The sequence below is a fragment of the Drosophila subpulchrella genome, chromosome 2L (assembly GCF_014743375.2).
Source record: "Drosophila subpulchrella strain 33 F10 #4 breed RU33 chromosome 2L, RU_Dsub_v1.1 Primary Assembly, whole genome shotgun sequence".
Lineage (NCBI taxonomy): Eukaryota > Metazoa > Arthropoda > Insecta > Diptera > Drosophilidae > Drosophila > Drosophila subpulchrella.
This window is the reverse complement of record NC_050610.1, coordinates 3,322,891-3,348,213: the sequence shown is the minus strand read 5'-3', so window position 1 is coordinate 3,348,213 and position 25,323 is coordinate 3,322,891. Positions and strand designations below refer to the sequence as shown.

At 40.0% G+C, this 25,323-nt stretch overlaps 5 protein-coding genes and 1 long non-coding RNA gene across 14 annotated transcripts in view; 3 read left to right on the top strand and 3 right to left on the bottom strand.

Annotated features, from left to right (window-relative positions):
- LOC119548732 (calcium/calmodulin-dependent 3',5'-cyclic nucleotide phosphodiesterase 1) overlaps positions 1 to 25,323 on the bottom strand; it is a 114,601-nt gene that overhangs the window by 16,528 nt on the left and 72,750 nt on the right. For 4 of the 9 annotated variants that reach the window (XM_037856244.1, XM_037856238.1, XM_037856239.1 and 1 more), the window contains 4 exons: positions 15,527 to 15,778; positions 11,628 to 12,195; positions 6,528 to 6,641; positions 3,638 to 4,153 (listed from right to left, as the gene is read on the bottom strand). In XM_037856244.1, coding sequence (XP_037712172.1) covers positions 3,638 to 4,153; positions 6,528 to 6,641; positions 11,628 to 11,926 — 929 coding nt within the window. In that variant the 5' untranslated portion in view covers positions 11,927 to 12,195; positions 15,527 to 15,778. Of the gene's footprint in view, positions 1 to 3,637; positions 4,154 to 6,037; positions 6,101 to 6,527; positions 6,642 to 11,627; positions 12,196 to 15,526; positions 15,779 to 25,323 lie in introns of all 9 variants that reach the window. The other 5 variants (XM_037856242.1, XM_037856240.1, XM_037856243.1 and 2 more) reach the window with 3 other exon arrangements.
- LOC119548736 (polycomb protein esc) lies at positions 113 to 3,610 on the bottom strand. The gene is made up of 4 exons (XM_037856251.1): positions 2,441 to 3,610; positions 2,236 to 2,369; positions 1,985 to 2,156; positions 113 to 1,192 (listed from the first exon to the last, which is right to left on the bottom strand). The coding sequence occupies exons 1-4, from the start codon at positions 2,498 to 2,500 to the stop codon at positions 281 to 283; spliced, it is 1,278 nt and encodes a 425-aa protein (XP_037712179.1). The 5' UTR covers positions 2,501 to 3,610; the 3' UTR covers positions 113 to 280.
- Positions 11,310 to 11,756, top strand: LOC119548740. The gene is made up of 3 exons (XR_005219323.1): positions 11,310 to 11,383; positions 11,442 to 11,569; positions 11,618 to 11,756. It is a non-coding gene; the product is annotated as an uncharacterized LOC119548740 (long non-coding RNA).
- On the bottom strand, positions 20,122 to 20,629 carry LOC119548737 (probable pancreatic secretory proteinase inhibitor). The gene has a single exon (XM_037856252.1). It carries the CDS (start codon positions 20,495 to 20,497, stop codon positions 20,258 to 20,260), a length of 240 nt encoding a protein of 79 aa, XP_037712180.1. The 5' UTR covers positions 20,498 to 20,629; the 3' UTR covers positions 20,122 to 20,257.
- Positions 21,326 to 21,822, top strand: LOC119548739. The gene has a single exon (XM_037856254.1). It carries the CDS (start codon positions 21,442 to 21,444, stop codon positions 21,664 to 21,666), a length of 225 nt encoding a protein of 74 aa, XP_037712182.1. The 5' UTR covers positions 21,326 to 21,441; the 3' UTR covers positions 21,667 to 21,822.
- LOC119548738 (agrin-like) lies at positions 21,895 to 22,210 on the top strand. The gene has a single exon (XM_037856253.1). It carries the CDS (start codon positions 21,922 to 21,924, stop codon positions 22,153 to 22,155), a length of 234 nt encoding a protein of 77 aa, XP_037712181.1. The 5' UTR covers positions 21,895 to 21,921; the 3' UTR covers positions 22,156 to 22,210.

Here is a 25,323-nt window from a genome sequence, read left to right as displayed (position 1 = left end):
TAAATCAGCTCATTTGCTTTACTTTGAATAAATAAAGGAAACAGTAAGCAAACAGAACTCAAATCGGTTTAACAACTATTCATTCTTACACATTTAAAGTTAATTAAACTCATTTACATAATTATAATTGGCTCGACAACCATTCATTGGATTTATTAGGAATTGTTTGAGGCATACTGACAGTTCTAACCTTATGTTAACCAACTAGGAACTAATTTAGGGAAATGTAATAAGATTTGGCCACGTGAGATTTGGTGTGTGGTTGCGCTTTGATGTGCCATCAGATGGCAGCCGCCTGTCTGCGATTCCAGCGCCACACGGTGGCGTCGTCGCAGACGTAAACCAGGACGCTGGCGTCCCGGGAGAAGGCGATCTGTCGCACGGTGGCCACGCTGCGTGGGTTGTGCAGGGTGGTCATGTGGGCGCCCTCCGGATCACTGGGATCCAGCTCCCACACATACACCTTGCCCTGCTGATTGCCCAGGGCAATCACCTTCTGCCAGGGATTGAAACCGAACCGCACGAACCAGATCTCACATTCGTCGTACTCGAATTCCGCAATGATGGTGCAGGAAGAGTCGCTCGGCTTCACCTGCTCGAAGCTCTGGTGAAGCTGTCCCGGCTTCCAGCACACGATGGCATTCTCGCAGGACTTGGAGAGCACAAAGTTGCCAAACCACTGCACACAGTCCACATAGTTCCTGTGTATATCCCGCGTTGAAAAGTCGGGGAAGTGTTTGGTCACTGTGGGAAAAGGCAGCGTGGATTTCTCCTGGCTGAAAGTATTTGATAGTTCGATCTTGTGATGAAATTCGGGCGTATTCAGACACCACAGTTTCAGCGAGTGATCCATGCCGCTGGACACGATGCGATCTCCGCGCATATTGAAGTCTATGGATAGCACCTCGTCGCGATGTCCTTCCACTCCGCCCAGGATGGCAATGCACACGTGACTCTGGATGTTCCACAACCTTATCGCATGATCCTTGCTGCCCGAAAGTAGGAGCTGCAGCTTGTGCGGGTGGAACTTCAGCTCGTTGATGGCCTGTCCATGTCCAATGTAGTTGCCCACCGCCTCGTTTTGCTCGACGTCGATAACCCGAATGACACCGCGGTATCCGGCAGCGGCTAAGAGTGGGGCAGAGGTCTTCAAGTCGTAAGACCAGGCGCAGGTGTAAAATACCTCATCGGGCTGGGGAGCAATTTAAAAGTTTTCAATATTTTCTGCGTTCTTGACACATTTTCTTGACCTACGCTTTCAGGCGATCTAAGATTAAATGCTTAAAATGCTATACCTAATCTACAATAAAATACAATACAAACATTGTAATATAACGATGGAATATTATCGATTTTCTTAAAAGACGCAAATTTTACTAGTATTGGATTTTAATACCCTCTTTTCAGAATTTAGAACTTTACATAAGTCGTCGTTAAATATTATCGATGTTGGTAATATGCTTCATCTGACTACATTAAACTTAAAATGTTTATACTTTTAGCGATTACTCCGAAGTCTGGACTGCTTCAAGATAGGGTTAAAGCTAAGAAAAGGGAGATTCGGTCAAGTGGATGCTTATATCAAAAAGTCTATTACTTGAGTTTAGCGGATAACCCACCCTGACGCGGAGATTCTAACTTGGACTTATAACCAGCAAATTGGATTTAATTTCTAAAGAGTTTTTAGGTTTTGAGAACAGAATGTGGGGAAGTTTCCAACTATAAAACACTGAGAATTAAGGTTTAGGAAACGAGGCTGTATCTAGGAAACTCTCATCCGGATCTGCTTAGCAGTGGAGAAGCTGTCTTCCGGCTTGCCGGGGTCACTCGTAGACAATCAAATGCCATTTAAATTGCAAGGATTTCTTATTTCTCTAAGCAGGTTTTCTAGTACTTAAGATCACTTCGTGAGTATTAAAAGTCCCTAACTCCAACCAACTGATACGTAAGGTCTTGAAAATGGTTCAGTATCCAGGGAACTCACATCCGGATCTGCGTAGCAGTGGAGCAGCTGCATCCCGCCCTGCCGGGGGCACTCGTAGACCGTGACGCGGTTGCTGCCCGCGGTGGCGAAGACCTGGGGCTCCTCCTTGCCGAGCAGGGTGTTGAAGGCCACGCCGAAGATGTTGGCTCCATGGTTCTCCTTCACGTGGGTGCTTTGGGGGCGGGGCGTGGTGGAAAGGGGAATCAGCTCAGAATCAGATGCCAGCTCGATAGTTAATTGCTTTTCCTTACTCGTATTTGTAGGCCGCACGGCTCTTTGGCTTCGACTTGGTGCTCCGGCGTCCGCGGCGCTTGCTCCTCGTGCTGGACGACGGCGACTTGCTCCGCGAGGTGGTGCTGTTGGTCGTATAACTGGCCGACTCATCCTGCCGACGCAGGGCCCAAAAAAGATCCATTAATTCCCATCTCGCACATCCATTTATCATTCGCTACTCACGCCACATGATTCCTCCGACTCCTCGGCCTCGTTGCCGTTCTTCACTTTATCACTGCTCATTTCGAACGCGCGTCACGTTTTCCCGATTAACCGAACCCCAAAATATGCCCCCGATTGCAATAAACTATTAGTTTACGCCTCTAAAAATGTTTAAATTGTGAGGGAAGTAAAATGTTTTTTTTTGGCGGCAATAGTGTGACCCCAGCCACAGATCGCGAAAAATACCGAGCTATTTAGTAGAGGACGGTCTTACCATTGCGAGGAGTGGCCACCTGGTCACGATCAGCTGGCCAGTGTTGGACAACCATTAATCGATAAGGCGATAACTTAGAGCCTTGGGCGCCACACTTAAAGTTTGAAATGACAAAACACATGCGCAAGCTAGATTTATTAGTAAACGAACAAAGGACAAGTAACATGCCATGGTTTCATGTGTGGTATACAGACTATGTATGTACAAAATTACACTGGTCGACAAAAATAAGAGTTTTAATTTGCGACAGGTGTACAGAAACTGGAAGTTATGGTTTAGCTTAAATTTTTTAAGTTTGTTTCGGAATTTACCATATAATTACAAACATTGTAAGTCCGACTTGCAAATAAAAATAAAAACGGCAACAAATTTGTTTATTTTAATATTTTTTTAAGATATAGTAATACTTAAATGAAATTTAATTTTAAAGACAAATTCAAAACCTCCAGTTTCTGCGTCTGTAAAAAACAAACTACGTTTGCGAACACAATTACATTAATCTGTGATCCAACGCAGTTTTTTTTTGTAAATTGTAAAATGTTTTTTTTACAAAAGTCGCAGCAAGGAACATTTACAATCACGCAGAGCGCGGGTGGGAAACGAAACAAGTGTTCTTCTTATTTTCTTCTTATTTTTCTAGGATAAAATAGTTATTTACAACAGAAGCGAGCAAAAGATTGGGGTAGGGGACAGAGGCTAGACAGAAGATTACAGCAGTGGAAATCGCAGACAGAGGTCGGCAGACAGATAGATTGGAGTTGGAAGGAGGAGAGATAGATAGACAGAGTTTTACAGAGTTGTTAGATAGAGAGTAGTTCATTCTGGAGCGTGTTGCTGTTGTTGTTGGTAGTTAACGCAAACGTCAAACGAAAAAGAAGGCAAATCGAACGAACTGAAGAGGCGTAACGGATAATCGGTTAGCTTAGAAATGAAATTTCAAGTACGTTTTGTTCGTCGACATGGACCTGGCCCAGGTGGGTGTCCTGAGGCGCCGTTGCCGGTGCACGGTCGCTGGGTTACTGCAGCTGCCACTGCTGCCGCCGCTGGCCCCTGAACCCTCCGCCGCCGCCTTGGCACTCGGCTCCGTGGTCGGTGGTGCTGCCTGGTCGCCAGGGTCCTTCGAAGGACCCTCCTCCATCACCGATTCCCTTACGGTCTCGAGGGCGGGCTGGAGTTTGGGTGCAGGTGGGGTGGCGGAGCTGGTTTCTGGCGAGGATGGGGGCCCAGTGGGCCCGCTGTGGGTCTGCGGCGCCAGGGAGACGCCCTTGGTGCGACCCGCTATGCTGTCCTGGTTGTCACCCGCCGGCGTGGCCCCACCACCTCCTGCTCCCCCCGGAGCCACCTCCTGCAGGCTGCAGCTGCTGTTCGAGTTGTTGTTGTCCACCTGCTGCTGCCGGTCATCTCGTCCGTGGCTATGGCGACTGCAGCTCAGGTTCTTGCAGTTGCCGTTGCAGCCCTCTCTGCGGGTTTGGGCGCCATTTTCGAGTCCAAGGCAGGCGGTCAAGTGTTTTTTCGGCGACCAGCAGTTGGCAGTGAGTAACAGCGAACCGGTGCAATGGGCAATTGTTAGATTACGAGACACCACGTTGATTTCATGTTGCATTGCATTCGGTTTGTTTGTGTAAGTTTTTTTTTAATTTTCATGTTTTTTATTTTAGATAAATAGTTTTGGCAATAGAAAGAAAGAATATATAAATAGAACATCAGTTGAGAGATTGTGGTAAAGCTTTAGGGTTTAGTAGGGGTAAGGGATCGGACTTTTCCCACGAAGAGGGCCTCACCAGCAACAAAGTTTCTGTAAATTAGCTTTTCATCTTAAAATTCGCCCAAAAAGAATGCTGAACTTGCTTTTCACATAGTACATAAGTGAAAAAAAACTAAACATACATATTTTAAATAAAAATAGTTAAAATTATAATACAGTTTGTAACTCTTTTCCCCAATTTGATTCAACCATGAAAGTAAAATGTTTCACAGCTCAAGGAATTCAATTTGTCCCTTTCGGCCAAAGTTTTAAAATGCATCAATTTCACAACAACATACAAAGCTAGCCTTAATGGCAAGCAAGGTTAACTCTGAAACTTTGTGAGTTTTTGGCCAAACAAGGAATAAAATAAGTGGGGCAAATAGGGAAAGCCACTTTCAATCCAACCACACTTGGCTATGTAAATCGAAGAATCGTGTCATGAGTGGGTTCGGTAGGTAGGAAAACTTTAATAATTCATGTGGCCTGGCACCTGAACACAATGGATTCCATACACAGTCCATACATATGCAGATGACATTCGGGAGTGGTTCGGTGGGGGATTTAATTGAAAGTGTGGTAAATAATAAAAATGCACTGATGCATTGGGCTCGTTTGGTGGAGAGTTCCCTTCTGCGGCTGGAAAGCGAACCAAAATCGGGCTGCGAAGTGCAAAGCTTACCGGAATACATTTTAAATATTTTCAAAATAAAACAAAAAATGATATCCGAAATAAGTAGGATAATTAGTTTTCCCCATTTACCTCTTGACTAAGATACAAAAATATATTTTTAGACATAAAAAGAAAACCCTATCAAACGGCTTTGCACAACCATCCTTAAAATGCAGCTCTTCAAAAATACTTATCGCTTTCTGCACATCACTAGGAATTGAAGTTATATAGCGAATAGCTTTTCAGAGGCGAAGTTATAGCAGAAGAATAGGAATACGGGTTAGATTCAGAGGGAGCACACAGAGAGTTCCATCTGGTGAACTGAGTAGAAATAATGCAGATACACCGAGAGAAATGACGAGCACAAAAGTAAGACACTGAGAATTGATGGCAGACAGGTGAGTTAAAGTTCTTCAATAAAATACGGTGCTGCGAATCGTTAGGGGACGGTGTTTTGGGGTCTTAACCTTAACTTAGTAATTCTCAAGAGCCGAAGAATACAGTACACAGTTATACGTTACGTAAGGCTAGGCTAGGACTAAGAAATACTCGATCTCTGCAAACGTTATATGATATGATGTTTAATGAGAGATAGAAGACAGAATAGATACGATTGATAATGGCGATGGACTAGTTTCTTTTTTACTGTTAGAGCAAGGCCAAGAAATAGATTTCGATTCTCGAAATACATGAACTGAAGAGAGCACTACAAAGTATGAGGTTAGAAATAGTCGGTAACAGAGTTAGAAAGAAGTTGGAAGAAGAAAGTTGTGAGAAAGGTGAATAATAGTGGTTACTGTGGGTTTCGGTTTTGATGTGGGCGCGAGTTCGGGTATGGTTTTATTATAGACGAGATGTTAGAGTTAAAAATCAACAGAGTTAACGACAAAACCAAAGCGACAAGTTTGACTCGATGGGAACACTTACTCTTCGCTCTCAACGGATGAGGACGCAATCTGCCCCAACTTTGTTTTACCTGTTGTGGGGCTTCTGCTCAATAACACAGACACACACACAGAGTAACAGTAACAGAACGGATATAAAAAGAAAAATATTCAGATATATGTATTCATTCGGTTGGTATAGGGGTCCTCAATTAGGCTTTAAAGGTCGTTATCTCTTTAAATAGCGAAGTTAGATGATATGATGGGTAAATGGAAGCTTGCCTTGGGTGCAAATCCGAAATTTTGAAACTACGCAGCGTTAGTCGGATGGTTCCTACTCCTAAAATGGGTTACAAAGCCTAAACCAATTCGATGGGAGCCCCAAGGAAGCCCAAGCTGAAGCAGAGTTGTCCAAGGACCGGTTCGTCTCGACTCGCTATCCTCTTGGTTAGGTTAGCTCGCCAAGAAGCTTGCAAAATTTTCGATTTTTTGGGGCTGTTTTATGGTAGAAGATCACTTCTACCTTCACCTACCTTGATTCGTCAATGAAGACGGCTTCGAGTACACGAGCCGCATAATGTAGATTGCGCTGCATATCCTCGTAGGCAACGGTCTCATGGTCCATGCGACGGAGCAGACTGCGTATTCTGTGGAATTTTAAACACATTTTAGTACAGTATTTGAGCAGTTTCATGCTAAGTAAAAGGTATATAGCTTTAAGTAACAGATATGCTTGCATTGCCAAGTTCTTATACCCTTTACTTTGGAAAGTATGATAAAGTAAGTAGAAAGCGTTTCCGATCTTTCAACGGACATATATTCTTGATCCGGAGTACTAGCCTGTCCGGAAGCAATTTGTTTCCGCAGCGATTCACTACCGTTCAAATGTTTGAAGATTTTCTTACAGTGTAAAATTATACTGATCTAATGTGTCAATACCTCCCTACATGCTTGGTGCCGTACAGATTTGAAAACTCCAATTTTTCATGGTCAGTCTAATACTAAATCCATGCATTGCCTTGCTCAAGTAATAAAATTATGATTTATCGCTTTAAATAGAAAATATTTCCTGGTGCATATATAAAGCTCCAGTCCCATCTGACTAGTTCAAAATTTATACCATGAATTGGACAATTTTGATCGCCGTCTGTCTGATGGCTCCTTTGGCCATGTCAGTGGCCATAATACCTAAGCCCTGCAAGTGTTTTCTCATAACTCACCCGGTCTGCGGATCGGATAACATTACCTACCTCTCCGAATGCAGCCTAAACTGTGCAGCTTTAACTAAGCCAGTTAAAATGGTTAAGAGAGAACCTTGCTAGCTCTCGAAAGTAACAATAGAAACTATATACATATGTATATATATATGTATATATATATGTATGTAAATATGTTAATAAAAAAAATTAATAGTCGAAATAAAATTACTCAATTCTCTACATTTCAGCAACATTGTTTTGAGATGTAAAGAATTAGATTCGCAGAATTTAAAGTAAAAATAGAATCTATATATGAAATGAAAAAAATTAGTAGTCGGAATACAATTACTCAATTCACTACACTTCTGCAACATAGTTGTATCAGTTACTCGTAGAGTAAAACGATATACTAGGTTCGTTGAAAAGTATGTAACAGGAAGAAGGAAGCGTTTCCGACCCCATAAAGTATATATATTCTTGATCACTAGCCGAGTCGATCTAGCCATGTCCGTCTGTCCGTCTGTCCGTATGTCCGTATGTCCGTCTGTCCGTCTGTCCGTCTGTCCGTATGTCCGTATGTCCGTCTGTCCGTATGTCCGTCTGTCCGTATGTCCGTCTGTCCGTCTGTCCGTATGTCCGTCTGTCCGTATGAACGCTGTGATGTCAGAATCTTTAAAAGCTGCAATACTAGGATTAGGCGTGCGCAGCCCACAAGCCGCCAAAACAAAATACAAATTTTAACTAAAATGTATTGTTTGGCACGCCCACTCTAACGGCCATATTGTCTGCCGCCCACATACCCATATATTGAGATCGCGATTACAATATCGCTTTGCTGCTTGCATATCTCCATTTTCCTTTGGTCCTTTGAGCTAAGTAACGGGTATTTGATAGTCGAGGTACGCGACTATAGCGTTCTTCCTTGTTTTGAGTTATAAAGAATTAGAGTCGCAAATTTAATCCACAAACTTCTAGAGTTATGGGTTTTGGAAATATTCTTAATCAGGAATACTAGCAAAGCCTATCTAGACTTGTTCAAGAGCTATTTGTTTTAGCCAAAATCTACCTAACGTGCAAATTTTTAAAGATTTTGTTTCAGTGTAAAATTATGTTGGTTTTATATGTCAATAATTTAAAAGTAATAATAATTTAAAAATATCAACTCAATGTGACTAGCGCGATAATTATAAGTGTGCACTGTAGCGCTGGGATATAAATAAATATATATATTCTTTTCTATATGCTTGGTGCCGTAAGGATTTGAAAACTCCAATTCTTCATGGTCAGTCTAATACTTAAACCATGCATTGCCTTGCTCAAGTAATAAAATTATGATTTATCGCTTTAAATCAGTGGTCGGCACACACATACCATCACAAGTTTGCCTTGCATTAGTGTGAGTGTAAAAAACACGAAGTTGGCGTGCAGCGCTCTGACGCCTGACGTTTCTCTGTTTTGCACTGAAATTCTCTGCCGCAGCAGCAAAAAAGTGCGCCGAAGCTGAGAAAAAAAGGACCCGAAGACCCATGCCGAAGTCATACGAACATCTACGTTATACGTGAGCGAGCAGAGGATGGGCAGAACACTTTCCTATGCTCACTAGATAGGCCGCTGCCGACCCCTGCTTTAAATAGAAATTATTTCCTGGTGCATTTTTAAAGCTCCAGTCCCATCTGACTAGTTCAAAACTTATACCATGAATTGGACAATTTTGATCGCCGTCTGTCTGATTGCTCCTGTGGCCGTGTCAGTGATGATGCCTCCGGGCTGCAAGTGCTTACATCCGAACTGCGGACCCGATGACAAATTCCAGTGCACGCTTAAATTTGGTTAAGATAGGAGTTTGCTAACTCTCGGAAGTAAAAATAGAATCAATATATGAAAAAAAAATTAATAGTCGAAATACAATTACTCAATTCACTACATTTCAGCAACACAGTTTTAAGTTGTAAAGAATTAGATTCGCAGAATTTAACTGTCTCTTACAACCAAAATTAGAGTTAGCGAAGTCCGTCTTCATATGCACATTCCTGCAGTTCCGGAAGTCCTTTGACACCCTCGATTGAGGCAATGCACTCAAAACTTAACAAGTTTGTTTAAATACTTTATGACGCATATGAATTATTTTGAGCACTTCCCTTATGATTTTGTATACCATTTTAATGGTATAAAACACCTAGTATTAAAAAACACAACATACCATTTAAGACGTTTACGAATTAGAAATTTAAATTTATCGCTTTAAATATATTGCAATTGAAATGAGTGTCGGTCGATTGTGATAGCTTCAGTCTTGTCTGATCAGTCTAGAACTTATACCATGCGTTGCCTCGCTTTGATGCCTTTTTGCATGCTCGCAGTTGCGGTCCTGTCAGCGGCCTAAGAATTGGAAAATCCTTGTTCGTGCCCTCTCATTACTGTCAGTGTCCGTGGATCGAATTTTAAAGCCTACCTCAACCGTTGTCAACTGAATTGTTTAGGAAAAGCGGAAGAAAATACCTGCGTCAAAAACGGATATTGCTAGTAGCAGGAATATTAAGATCTTAAAAATGTATTACAAGGACAACGAAATTGTAATTCATTGCAAGGCATGTTTTGATTTTCACATTTGAGAAATCGGAGTTGGTAAAAATCTTGGTCAATATAAGCCGTTATAGAAAAACGACTTTTAATCAAATGTTTTTTTAAGATAAACACCTTTAACTCGACTAAATATTAAGATGTGTGCAAATCGAATTCGAGTTCAACATTCGAAGGAAAAGACTCGAACTTCTGCTACCTTAACGTTTAACTTTCGATGTATCGTTGAGAAAAACACGAATTTTGGGTTCATTTATAGATAAGTGTCGATGTCTGTTCACTTCAAAATGTTTACCCAACGTATGCCTCAACCTCACAGCGAAAATGAAAGACAATTCCGTAGCGTAGGTGGGGACGTGCTAGGAACAAGAATGTTCAGTTCCATATGGAATCGTTTTGAATTATATCAGCAAAATATTTATATTCTCTGCCGGAGATAACTTCATTAGGCATTTGCATATATTACAATTAAGACCTAACGCTTTCAGTACAGGGTGGCCTATTTAGCGGTTACATTTTGAACTGCATATTATATTTATTAACATTTTTGGGGGTTTCGAAATGGTTAACTTCACTCTCGAAGATAGTTTGGAAATACTAAAATCATACTTCCAAAGTGGCGAGTTCTAAAAGAAACAAGGAAGAACGCTATAGTCGAGTACCTCGACTATCAGATACCCGTTACTCAGCTAAAGGGACCAAAAGAAAATGGAGATATGCAAGCAGCAAAGCGAGATTAAAATGCGCCACCTACCCGCTATCTCAATATATGGTTATGTGGGCGATAGACTGATTTAAGCGTTATGCGCATGAAAATTGTTCAATCGATAGGCTTTGACGAGACCAATACATTTCAGTTAAAATTGTTTATCTAGGATAAAAATTGTAGGCGCCACAGGTTTGGGCGGTTTGTGGGCGTTGGAGTGGGCGTGGCATATTCGCGTAGCAAAATTGCGCTGCGTACAAGGCTACGGAATCTAAATCTGAAATCCCAATTCTCTATCTTTGATAGATTCCGAGATATCCGCGTTCATATTTACGATTTTTTGAAGTTTTTGGACGGCTTGTGGGCGTTAAAGTGGGCGTGGAAAACTTTTTTTTCGGGTCAATCGATAGGTATTGATCGGGACAATACATTTCAGTTTACATTTTTTTTTTTTTTTGCGGTTTGTTGGCGTTAGAGTGGGCATGGCACCCTGACGAATCTTGCGCTGCGCAGGAATCTCGAGAATCTGCATGCTTAATCCCAGTATTGCAGCTAATATAGTTTATAGTTTCACGGCATACGGTCAGACGGACAATGAAATCTACAACGAATGCGAACTTAAATGCAATGGGAAATACATTACATAATACATAAGTAGGGGACGTGCTAATACCCGGAATTTAGGAATATAATCTAATCTAGGCACTGTAAGTCCCGTTGTAAGCCCATCACTTTAAAGTAATTTATAATACCTTTGTAAATTTTAATTTATTGACATAAAAATATATCATTGAACCACCTGATGGTTTCCAAAACCTACGACAACGAATGCTTATTCAACTGCGACGCGGAACAGACAGGAATTACTGGAAAAGTGCCGATTCCCGGATCTATCATTAAAAACGTATACTATTTTATTATTAATCCTTAACTTTCCTATAGATAATCGTTCGTTAAAACAGATTTTAAAGCTCGGCAAAGCTAGAAGATAGCCAAAATTCCGGATTCCGATTAGCTACTCCGATCTGATCAAGATTGCATAGTACATTTTCCGGTTGGAAACACTCTCTTTGGCACAAATACCACACAGGTAACAAGAATAACATCTCAAAGCGAGTAAATGAGTTGGATTTTTTAGGGGAACTTACCTCCCGGCCGCTTTGTTAAGGGCATCTGGCGTGTCGACTGGCGGCAAACTTTCCGTATCCCATTGCCCGGCGGCGAACGATATATTCGAGGGCGTTTCGAAGGAGTGTCCCGACTCCTGCGGAATATCGGTGTCCCCCCGCAGGAACGAGTTGTTGCCGGCGCCGACGTTTATCGAGTGCATGGTGGTATAGTCCGTCGAATCGCGACCCGGGACCATTTCCGTTTGCGATAGATTGGCCGACGAGACCTGAATGTTGTCGGCCAGATAGTTGGTGGCATTCGGCGACGATGGCTGCATTTTGGCGGCGGCGTTGGCGGATGGCCCTGAGCTGGTGGCCTGATTGCTGGATCGGCTGTCGCCGGCGGGCGTGGATGTGGATGCGGATCCGTTGCTCCCGGAACGAAAGCACAGGCGCTCCGCAAGTGGGTCACTGAGCGGCGTCTGGGCGAAGTTAATTCCCGGAACTGTGCTGCTGGAGGCGGTGGTCGAGGGCGATGCCAACTGGCCGTCGATTTGGGAGAAGTTGCGGCTGTTTGTGCGTCGGATAATCGTCAGTGAGCCGTGTCCTGCAAAATTCCGAAGGGAATTGGGGGAAGAAACTGATTTAGTTGCCGTCTGCTTACTTATGTCAATTTCACTGTTGACACACTGATTAGGGCCCTACTGGGATACTAACGAAGCAACCAAGGGCCCCGAGGAAAAGGGTTCAGATGAGGAGAGTACAGTGGATGAGGGAGTATATAAATAAAATATACAAAAGCAAAAGATGTGGTTTATGAGAAATTGTCATTTTATAAAACAAGTTTAAAAAAAGATTTAGTTTTTTGCTGACTTACACTTTTAAACAAAGAATTGTCTGACGTTCTCAACTGAGTTGAAAAGAAAAGAACATTTTTGAAGATGAAAATGTTTTCATTTCATTTTTAATAAATAAATTATTAGTCCAGTCAGTAGTGTATAAATAAACTCAATTCAACTTTTCTCTTCTCACTACCTCGTTCTAATATGAGAACATTGATAACAAAATGTACGTAGACGGGTTTTAAGAACGAATGATCTCAGTTTAAGAACAATGTACTTGAATATTTCTTTCTGTGTACTTAAAAGGGTGGTTGGAATAATTCTATTGAATCGTACTTTTATTAAAAAGTTAAGAGTTTAAGAAAAAGCTGTATCAAGAAACTTAGTTATAATACTACATGTACATTTTTTAAGTTTGTACTTAAATAACTAAAAAGTAACCAAAACCGTTTTGCCTGGAATTTATAAAGTTAATACAAAAATGGTCTTTAAAAATTATTGTAAATTTGTAAAGATTTGATTTAAGGTAAGTCATTTGCTACAAACATTTTCTATCCATTTTTGTTCCACCGTTTTCATTCTTCTTGGGTCAGAAATCGTTTGATACAATCGACAAGAAATCAATAATTTATTCCCATCATTTAAGGGCATTGTAGCGTAGAATTCTTTATTTAGTTTAACCCCAACTAGGGGAAAGTGCTTAACGAGCAGCGAACAAAAGCCCTTGAAGAAGTTCCTCCTGCGAGGCAGGTCCTGGCCCTTTTGCCTAAACTCTTGGCCCTCGAGTTGGCTGAGTGGCATCATCCCAAGTTGGCCCAAAGTTGCCTTCCCGGGCGTGTCGACAAAAAGTGCAAAGGATTTATCTGTGTGTGTTTGTCAAGTGCCGAGGAGGGTGTACACAGTACAGAGCAATCTATCTGCGAATTCCCCAACCTGTCTCCCTCCACAAAAAAAAAGAACTGAGTGTCTTCGTCTTGGCTGCGGGAATCTTAACTGCATTCCATTTATTTTGACAGTGCAAGCACCTCGAGAGAAAGGTGATGGGGCAGTCATAAAATCCGCTTTATGCTGCACTAAAATTTATGTTACACCCGAGATTCCTTAGCTTAAGTGCTAGATACGCAGGCTCTTTATCGACCCCAGTTTTGGGATGAAATGTTTTACGCTCCCTTTACTGGCGACTCTTCACGTCCTTAATGACTTTCAACGCTTCATTTTACCCCACAATGTCGGGTAAACCGGAGAAAAACGCTGTGCTGGCCCCACCTGGCATCAGCTTACGGCTAAGCCCAATTCCGCTGGTTTTGACCCATGCGAGCGAGTTGGTGGAAATCGCAGGCAATTAGGTGGAATGATGGCCACATAAAGTGTGTTTCCCAAACGGTAACATGATCGATGGTCTCCTATCAATTTTTTTAAAGTTATGATAGTGGTTTTGTTGAGTTTTATTGCTAATTAAAAAATTAAGGACTAATTGAAAAGAACAGGAGCAAAAACGGAAGCTATTGTTAACTATAACCAAAAATTTTAACTGGGAATAGTTACATAGGAACAAACCACTTTTTTTAAAAAATAATTAGTCTGATTTATGCTTGTGATAAAATTGCGACTTAATGCTTTAAAAGGGTACGACTTCGTGGCACTCGCTCAATAATGAGTGCCATTAAGTGTAAACACTATAGATCACAGGCTTGTTTTACTTTGGGCTGATCCCCCTGTTCCTATTTGCACAAATGGAACTAATTACATCATGTGCTTGTATCCCAGAGAACAATCCGATTTGCGAGAGAGATCATGATTTTAATTAGTAATTCTATTTTGATTTTACTCCTCAAACGTGTCAAAACTTCTGATAACGACTTGTTCAACTATAAATGTCTGCCATCGAGCGTATACACTATAGGATATGGCCATGCTTTACATAAATTTCGGATTTGACTAGAGTTTGTAGTTGTTTCCTATTAAAAAATCCAGTTTGCGGAAGGGACAACGTACCCTATTCTAGCCTGTGCCTGGTTTAATACTAAGGTGGCAAATAGGACCATTACAATGGTGCCCATCTTCATTTTATTACAGTTTACAAGAAGGAACGAATTGGTCGGATCGCTAGATTTTTACACTTCTATCAAATTTCAAAGTAAACAAGCCTTTAGGCTATGTTTATAGACGTACATTTGTAAATACTTTATCCAATTCAATAACATTTTGTCCAAGAAGATATTTATTCTCCCAATATTATCATGCCTTAAAGTCTGCTATACAATATAATTGCACAAATAACCCAAGAAGAACTTTTTGAAAACTTTGCCTTGTGGGTTAAATTACATATTTAGATGTAACTTTCTCAATATCACATATTGATAATTTAATAATTATTACCCAAATAAATTCATAGTTTAAGTCGTTTCTGTTAGATCCTTATCATTAGTTCAATAAATAGAAAGTTAAGACTTAAATTTTTAATTAGAAGCATTGGCTAATTTAAATTGGTTCTTTAAATTAATTCATCACATTCACCTCTACTTGGTTTTTATATTTACGAAAACGTAATCAAATTCTAGGTATTTGTCTATTTCAATGCTTGCAATGGTATTACATTTTCATTTTTCATTAAATTTATTTGTTTAATTATAATTAACAGAGTTGTCCGTCATTAGGCTTTGCTAATTTAAATAGGATTTAAAATTTCATTTGTGGAATGTAGCCTAGGGCGTAAAACGTATTTCAGAAACAACTAGTTTGCTTTAGCTCGATAAAAACCAAACATTAAAACAAAAATGTAATTAGGGGAACTGTACTGCATTGCAATTTCAATTAGCCAATCCAGTGCTTAGCCACAACTACCCATCCTAACTAAATACCCGCAATTTCCGAGCGATGTCAGCCCGACTTAGCCGCCGCAATCTCCGCAGCTGGTGCAGGATGGATTATGCGGGCGGTGTACAAGCTTTGCGGTGTCCTGTCCTCTACTCAAAATGGAAATTATAATGCGACCTCCCCACAGTGCCCACCAGGATCGGATGATGAAATATGCAAAAAACATGCACACAACAGCGAGGGACGGATGCAGAATGCCATGAGCTGCTCCTTACTTACTTGCAACTTGACCATTTATTGTCGCATTTGTGCCGCTGCCACTGAGCTCGGAGACCGTGGGACTGACGGCTTCTTGGGCCGGCGTGCTGGCACCACCTGCTCCTCCGGCTCCAGGTCCAGTCCCAGTTCCAGTTGCAGGTCCAGCCGACCCACTTGCTGCACCGCTCGCTGCACCACTGCTGCCGCCGGTGCTGCCTGCCCCACCACTTGCCTCGTCCCGCTTGTTGGGCAAACTCTCCGGCGTGCTGGCAACTGAAAATAAAAGCGCAACACTGTTAGTTTGGGCCATTTTTCTGATTTTGTAAGTCTATTAATTTCTTTTAAATCTTCGTCAATAGCAAGTGGAAAATAATTAATGATACCCAAAAATGGAAAATGTTTGATATTTATATATTTCTATAACGTTACGCCCATAGCGGAAAGGTCTCCCTGGAGCACACAGTTTTTAAATTTTTATTCAGTGTATATTGAAATTGTTTTTATTAATCAATACTTATTACATCACAATAATGATAACAATCGCATAATTAATTTTACAGTTATGAACAACTAAGTTAATAGGTTAAAAAGACATTGCATGGCCAGTAGTGCCCCTAGTATCGGCTATCGGCCAATAAAAATCCCCTTACATTTGTTTTTGACGTGATCAACATACTCAGCGTTGTTTCTTGTTTTAAGGTTGATTAGTTAGGGTTAAGGTTAGCTGAGAAGAGGGTATCTGATAGTCGAGTCACTCAGTCATACCATTCTTCCTAGTTTTGTGTGTATTTCAGAGTAAGTTTGCTTTGATTTACTAAAAGTCTTTGTGATACAGAAACTTGTTTTCATGAGGAAATTTGGTAAAAAGGAAACTCCTGAAACATTAATACATTAATAACTTAAATTAGGAAAATTAAGTTAAGACACCCATAAAAGGCCATGCATCTCAAGCTGTCACTTGCTAAATAAATCGATTATTGTTAAAATGTAATTATAATATTCCGAAGCTGCAGGTAATTAAAATTGATCAAATTTATATTAATATTGTGTACGACAACATCAACGCCATAATAAACACACATTTGATTAAGAAAAGAAAATATATGTCATCGTATAAAGAGTGGCTTTAACCTAAAGTCGACGTAAAACTAAAATACATTTTCAAAAACACTGAAAAAGGTTTTTCTATAAGTGTATTTATATCTGTACGACTGCTCCAACAGGTCTCTGGCATGGCAATCAGTATTCAAACTATCTGTGCTTGTCTACACATCTATGTGAGCCCTAAATCCTTTTGTTGTCTTTCACTTGCTGGAAATCCCTCCCTTCTAATGCTGTTGGGCTTAGCCAAAGTGTATTTGTGTTGTGTATTTTGTTTGCTTTTTGGCCAGAAGGGTAGAAAAACATTTTTGCGGATTTCGGTGATTGGAAAGGTGTATCTTCTACTTTAAGATACATACGAGATACAAATTTAATTTAGAGGGAAATCGGGTTAATAGAGAATACATGTACAATACAAGAAGAAATCAAATTAATATGACCAAATATACACCCAGAAAAAAATCCGTTCGAAACGTTCAAAAATCAAGACCAAACGTTGTCAAAAAGTGCGTGAGCCCGTTTGTTGACAGTTCATGAACGGTCGTTCGTAAAATGTGACCGAAACTTTAGGGTCGGGTTCCGAACGAATGGTGTCAGTTTAAGAACATTTCGGGCTTAACCTGAGAACATAAAAATCTAAAAAAAAAGAGGTTTGTGTACACGCTAGACTTTCTGGACGCCTGGTAGAGGTTTATTTAATTTCCCACCTTATGTTTTGTTATTGCTAGAATTTAATGTATTTTGGATATTTTGCTGAATACAAAGGAATTTATTTATTAATAGAAATACATATAAACATTAGAAATAATATTTTAATAAAACTTACAATTCACAACCGTCTTCTCGCGGATTCGAACCTGTGCTACCATGTGTCGAAGGCGGACGCTCTAGCAGCTGGACCACCGAGCGAATTTTTCGAGTGTGGAAAATTGGGAGCTAGACCTACATACATGTTTTTATGAACGGTGTTGATATTATCGATTTCGATAGACTTTAACGCGTCTATCGCAGCTTTTTCATGAACGGCGTTCGATATCTGAGAACATTTTTCGCAATTTGGAACCAAGTTGTTCGTCGGTAGAAATTGTTGCCAACACCGTTCGATTTTCGTGAACAAACGTTCGAAATGTGAGAACTAAAAATGGAGAACGGATTGTTCGCATTTCATGAAAAATGTTCTTGATTTTTTTCGTTCTTTTTTTTTCAAAAAAATCTATGTTATTTTTCCCTTGTTTTAAATTGCACTAGTCCTTACAAACACTTAAATAGAGCACTTTCTCAATCACCATGGCATCCACGGATCCACAACCATTTTCCTTTCGTTTAAGATTTTCTTCAGCTTCATCTTGTAATATCCTCTCCTTTGATTCGGCCAGGCTAAGCCGCCTCCTCTGGCACTACAAGAATAGATTGAAATTGCTTTTGTGCCTTGAAAGGATTTTATTAGGCCAAGCTAATACCGTTTTTTGCACAAGTTGCCAAGGCCAACAGATGCTGGCAAACTAGGGGAACAATAATTGTTTGTATATGCATGGAAAATTTCTAGTTTCGTTCGTTCGGTTAGAATAATGCGTATACGCCACGTACATTAAAAATATGTGAGGTAAGTATTTACCAATTCTTTTATTGCAGTGCAAATTGTAATAATTGCCATGTCTTTACATTTACATTTGCCATGTCTACATTTTTAATATTTGATGTTTATAGTATTTATTAAGTCTCTCTGCCATGAAAACAAAATTCCCATGAACTAATTTACCTAGAAAAGGTACTATATTGGACTTTAGGAAGTGTTGAATGTCGCGATTTCTCGCCGTTAGTGTGTAGTTTTTCCAACAAATTGCGGCTTGCGAGGGGGCTTGATCTGGCATAACTATAAATAAGTTCCGATCGGGTGTGAAAGCTCCAGTCTTGCTTAACCAGTCTAACAATATAGCCATGCGTTGCCTAGCTCTGATCGCACTCTGCCTGTTCGCTCTTTTGGCCATGGCTGCGGGGCAGGAAGCCAAAGGCTTTTGCCCATGTCCTCGCAACTATGATCCTGTCTGCGGATCGGACTCCGTGACCTACAGCAACCAGTGCGACTTGAATTGCGCAGCGAAAAACCAAGGACGCTCCATTACTGTGGTCAAGGCGGGAAGGTGCTAACCACCGGAATATGGAAACTCAACTGGTTATAACCGATACATAGATGATGAAAAGTGAAGATGTTAATTGTGTTAATTGTTAAAATAAATTGTATATATGTATGCATTACTTATTTAAATTCTAACTTAGCTTGAATTACACCTTTGTGTAAAGTCATAATAATTTAGTTCAACATTTTCAAAAAGTATAATTAGTACATACACTCACACATAAATTATATAGTACCCATAAAAAGAGCCAATGTCCTTTCAATAAAAGTTTTTGTTATTGCTCATGAAAAATGTTAAAATGTGTTTCGACAAGTATAAGTGTTGTAATTTTAAGTATGACAGTAATATCACTGGCTCAGATTATTTGTTGTGCTAATATATAATAATATCTCTAAAGGAACTGATTTATTTTAAACTTATTTTAAAATTTTCCAGTACGTTTAGAACTTTAAATACACATGTTGCTGTTGATGCATATTCAATCTATTTAAATCGTGCAATTATTCATATTTATTCAAGTGGTGCAACAAAGCCGGAATTAAAATAATATAGATGAAAAGCAAATAGCTCTCCTCAGTGAACTCAATTTCTATGTGTATACTTTTGTGGTTTCTGTTATTGACCCAATTGTTTAACGACTTTTCTCATTGGCTTGGATTCTAGTTAGACATATGTATGTTGGCATAACTTTACCCAACAAGTCAAGCAACAATAATAAAATAATGCTATGTCAGGGTTGCGAAAAGAAAGTGGGTTCGCCAGGTGTTGTCATTGGCAGTAAATATGAAAAACTTTATATAGCACAAGAACATAAAAAAGACAATGTTTTTAACTTTCTTAAAGTACGAGGGCTTTCGTCAGATTTATATTTGTTTGGGGACTAAGCGAATTACCACATACAATTTTTAAGATAGCCATAAACATGCTATGTCTTCAAATATACTAATTTTTGTTGATTAAAGTGGTTCCTTTTGTTAAAGGTATAAATATTGGTTGTTAAATATCTCAAGACTATTTAAACATTTTGAAAGTGATCTTAGTTGTCTTACCGTTAACACTGACGTCAATTTAAAAGTTCTTTTCGCAGAATAAAAAACAAATATTTCCGCAGCTTTACAATTTGTTTGGTTTTATTCAACAGATTTTAAAAACAAATATGTATAGATTTTTACACAATATTACGGATAAGATAAGTAAACATGACTCATTAAAGATTATTGTTCAGTTCGTGCAGGGTTATCTTTGACAGCCAAGCACTTGAAGATCGGAACTAATAAATTCGCAAGTCTCTGCAGTCCTCGAGAAGTGGTAAGAGTTTTTCCCAGTGTAGAATTATATATGATTCGTATCTGCGATAAGGATTTCAAACGCTATCGATTGCAATGCCAAATGCTCTGTCTGATAAGCTGGTTTATTTCTATATTTTTCACGTTGATGATTAATACATGGCACTTATTTTATTTGACTTTGTAGTTTCTGGATGTTTCTTTGGTTTGTTTTACGGCAATGTGGATCAACAGGTGCCGGTTCTCAATACTGACATGCTGCGACCCTGGCGTTCAAAACTGCGTCGGGCACAGTCGAATTCGCATCGGTTGGGATAGGTCTGCCGGTTGGTGCCACAAACGGGGTCGAAGTTCCTGGGGCAGGGACAGAATGCTCTTCCTTCTTTTTCAACATCTTCGCTGCGAATTGGCGATATGGCGAGGGCGAAGAAAAGGCACAGGGCCAGTAGAATGCTCAGGAATTTCATGGTTGCGGGTTTAATCCACTTTCTAGACTGATTCGATACTGCTCGACTTCTATTTTACTCACTGGAGCTTTGGTTGGCTTCGATTGGTTCCCTTATCTTATCAGTTCTTTGGTGGCTTTGGAGTTGTGGGTACTTTTTTAGAACATGATGACTGGGCTGCATTACAAATATGTGCCCATTTAGCCGAGTTAGGTTCCTGGAATTTACCTTGCTAAGTATGTGCATTTCAAATTATTTGAATAATTTATGGGCTCCAGCACTTCAGTTTAATTACTTACTTTGTTTATCGCGGAACCGAACACGCAATTGTTTATAGTTAAAAAAGCTCCCACAGAAAAGCTATAAATTACTCACTCTGTTAGAGAGCTTTACCCTCAACTCTCTCCGCCTTCTTATCAACGATCAGGTATAGTAGGGGAATTTCCCCTCTACGACAAATTTACATACACTTTGCTCCGCCTTTTACGAGCCCCAGTAATTAATGGAACGCCAGTCTTTTTGTCAGGCAATTTACACAAAGCTAGCTATTCAATTTCAATTGCCATTCAATTTCAATTAGTTTAGAGGCTTACACCCAGGGGAAATTCGACTAAGTCATACACAGTTGTGGAGTAACCACCGCCATGAGAGGTGTATTTCTCAACTGCCAGCCGTGTAAGTTACTGGAGGCCCGTAAGACACATGCGAACGAAACCCACACGCAGCCGAAGTGAGAAAAAGTGGGGGCCTAGGGGTCTGGAGGTCGGCAGAGCCGTGCAAAATAATCAGCAGCTTGTTTGGCTAATTAGCAAAACTTACGCACACAAATGGAGGCAGCAACATGTACTCGTACCCAGAATAAACAACGATTACGAATCTCAGTCTTACTTGAACACTCGCAGTGAAACGACGACTAGTTCCGCTCAAAAAAAATCCAATTCAACAAAAAGATCCACGTTGCAAGTATGAAGTGCCAGGCTTTGTTGGTCCTTTTGGCCCTTTTGATCACCCTCTTGGCGGGATCCTCGGAGGGCAGCTTCTGTCCCTGCGACCTCAAGACGAAGGGAACGGAGGTGTGCGGCTCCAATGGCGTAACCTACAAAAACCGCTGCGAGTTCGAGTGCACCCAGCGGGATTATAAGAAACTTGGACGTACCCTTAACATCCAGAAAGATGGATCTTGCAATTAGCCTATATATTACAAAACTCGAATGCAGGCTTTCCGTTTCACATAAGTGCTGTGAGATAATGTTATACTCTCTTAATTCACCTTAACAAATTTTATAATAAACAAATTCTGTTATCAGCTATGTATATTATAGCTAAGATACTCAAAATAAATATAACCGAATGTGTAAACTAGACTCAGTCTTAGTTGAACGTTCAGTGGAATGAGACTACGAGTTTCCTATAAAATTCTTTTTTAGTAGCATGACAAAGGCGTTATGAAGTACCTGATCTTGGTAGTTCTTCTTGGCCTTTTGGGAACTCTACTTGTGGGATCCACAGAGGCTAGTTTCTGCCCCTGCAATCTACGGAAGGCGGAGGTATGCGGATCTAATGGCGTCACATATAGAAATCGCTGTGAGTTCGAGTGCTCCCAGCGGGAGTACAAGAAGCTTGGACGAATCCTAAATATCCGCAAACAGGGACCTTGTTTCCAAATTAAATGGAATTAAAAATAAACTTTAACTAAATAAAGCGTCCACTTTTGGCACGAACTATTTTTTTTCAGCAGAGCGGTTGAGACTTTAACCTCAGTCACTTTTCCTCTCTTCGTATTATTCTAATAATTTAGAGGAATTTTTTAATTATTTAATGTTCTTTGTCAATTGCCACTCAGAAGCGTAGTAACAGAAATAAAGTAATTAATGCTACTGCTCATTTTTGGCTGACTAATTGTTTTTTCAATTTAAAGTGCGTTTTGTGTTTCGTAGTTCTAAAGAAGCTTTCGTTTCTGATTAAAATCTGTTTCTCGACGAGGCGCATCGGAGCGTATTATATGCAAATAACGCCATTCAATGCTAATTAAAAGCTGCGGCAAGTGCGTCATCACCTCAGTAAATCAATCGGTGGCTTTCGGGCGGAGCTCGTTTCCATTGACACTTTGGGTGGGAGTGTAACTCGAAGGCGGTTTTGGCACCGCTTAAACAGTCGCCTCACGCACATCAATCAAATTTATGCATAATTAATCGTCCGCCAGCAGCGATTCGCTTCCCTCGGGGATTGCTGATGGTTGGGATGTGATTTATTAACTCTGCGCAACGGCTTGACTAATTGAATCTCAATACGTGCGCCACAAACATCCAAATTGGGTGCAAACAAGCCACCCACTCCAGCTGGCTAATACAATAGGCCAAGTAATAACAGGACCAAGAGCAAGTCTAATAAAGGTAGCGCCGCTTTTATGGGATGAGTTCGGGCGACTACCGTTCGCTTTATGACAGGAAGCTGACAGCTGCAGCCGGAATTCTGCTCGCCACAATGTTATTAAAAAGATAATAATGAACGGGTTGAATCAAGGCCGTAAATCGGTTTTATCTCCGGCGAGAGGGAAAGATACATGCTCAAATTAGGGGTTATATCATTCATGAGACAAACAAGATGAGCCATAAAATCTGTGTTTATCACAGATTTGGGGAGCTACTGTAAACAAACCTTTTTTCTTAATTCTAATATACCCTATATTTCAAATTGTTACAATGATATAACTACTTAACATACTGCAGCATTTATTTGATTTGATTTTTTATATTGATAATAATACTTTTTATACTAATTTTTGTCGCTCCAAAAATAAATAATGATTAAAAAAACATTTTTAATAATATAACTATACCTATCTTTTATATATTTCTTAACCCTTATGGGCTAACACCAATTAACTAACAAATTATTTTATTTTATCAGTCACTGACTTGACTGTGGGCTTATCTAACAGACCCTAAGCAGATAATATGATAATATTCTGTCAAAAGAGGATATCCCCGCCCAGTCATAACAATAACAGCAAGATAATAAAGGTCGATGGGGCCCAAACGAAAAACAGCCGAATACACATGGATAGATATACGGAAATTTACATGTGGAACCTACTTGTGACGACGGCAATCCCTACAAATGACAACAGAACGACGAACCCGTAGCGCTTCTGCCGCTGTTGTTGTAATTTCGTTTGATTTGCGATAACAAGTATTTGATAAGCGTAAACGTATTGACAACATTAAATAGCAGCCCAAAAAGGGAAAGCAAAGAGAACCCGCCCAATTCAAATTTGTCGATGCTTAAGGGCTGTCAAGGAAGAACACACTGAATCATGAAAAATGGTTTATCCGGAAAAGAGGAAAATGCGACTGGGGAAAAACCGAAGCATATGTTTAGGCGCGTGTATTAAATTCGTAAATATCTGGGGCCCCTGGATTAGTGGGAGCTGATTTTTAATATGCCGAGCTCGAGCAGCACCCGAATTTTTCTGATATGATTAAATATTTACATAATAAAAAATGTAGGCCGTGTATTTATTTATTCGAGCCGGTGGAGCCCCAAAAGCCAAATTGAAAAGTGCTCCGAAAAAGAATGCCCCCTCCCTCGGAGTTCTCTAACACAAAAGGCTTCTGACTGAGTCTGAAAGTCGCCCTTTTCCCGCGCAAAGGCAATTCAATCAGAGTCGCGACATGAAAGGTAAACCCTGTTGTCCTGCGAGGAACCCACAGACAGGTGAGACAGGTGAGTGAGGGCTGGCACAGTTTGGGGAGACAGGCGGCGGATTAGCCGGTGCTTCCCCTAAAACATTTCGCTTTAACTTTTCACTTTACCCGCCCCTTTTCCCGGGGGTGCGGCCACAAAATTACTAGGAATTTTCCTCACTTTGATTTCACCGGCAAAGGAATCTCAATGGGAACTGCCACGCCCCCTTGTCAAACCCTTTTCATGTCGTGGTGAAAAGCGGAAAAATTATGCCGACTCTGGACTCCAAGTGAAGATTTCTGCACATATTTGTGCGAAAATTTCCAATATTCGTATACTCTTGAAGCATCTAAAGGTAAAGGGTAAGGTAAATGGTAGACCATTGTTTCTCCTGTTTTGACTTTCCTAAAAATGTTTAATTAAGCTGCCAGATTCAGTCCATTAAGGGTTTACAGGGGATTGGGTGAAATTCCATTTTGCCGCCCTGGTCACGCAACGGAAGTTCGCGGTTGGAAAGCTGAATGGCCGTATAATTAAAAGGTGGTTGTGAGCTAAACTGTTTGGACTTGGTTTGAAAATGGTTGAAAAAACATCTAGTTTCCATATTTGTTGTGGCAAGACCTAAATGAAAATGCCCCTTTCTAGTTAAATTAAAGATTAAATATTTATTAATATAGGAATTTCCATATATGTATAACCTCTTGTCCCTTAGTCGAGTTCATATCTATATATCTATCAAAATATTTCAAATTTAATTTGAACAATTAAAATACATTTAATTTTGAGTTCGCAGCTTTTATTTTTATAATTTACAAATAATCATTTTGATTGTGTTGTTTTTATTTCAACATTATTTGCTTAAATTTAATTTAAATGAATTCTGTTTCAATAAGTAGATCTAATACTCGTTACACTGTTTTAATCATTTCATCAAGGTCTTATTACGATTATTATTATTGATTATTTGTGGGCTCAATACTCTACTATTGTTAACTATGAATCGACTCACTTCCGTCCTTCCGTCCCGTCTGTTTCACTTTCCCATTGCTTTATTTAATAAGTTAGAAAATTTCCCTATGTTTGGTCAACTGGACGATGTAAAAGCCTTGTCGAACAAAAAAGTTTAAGTGCTTAATTCCATTTAAACACATTTCAAAGTG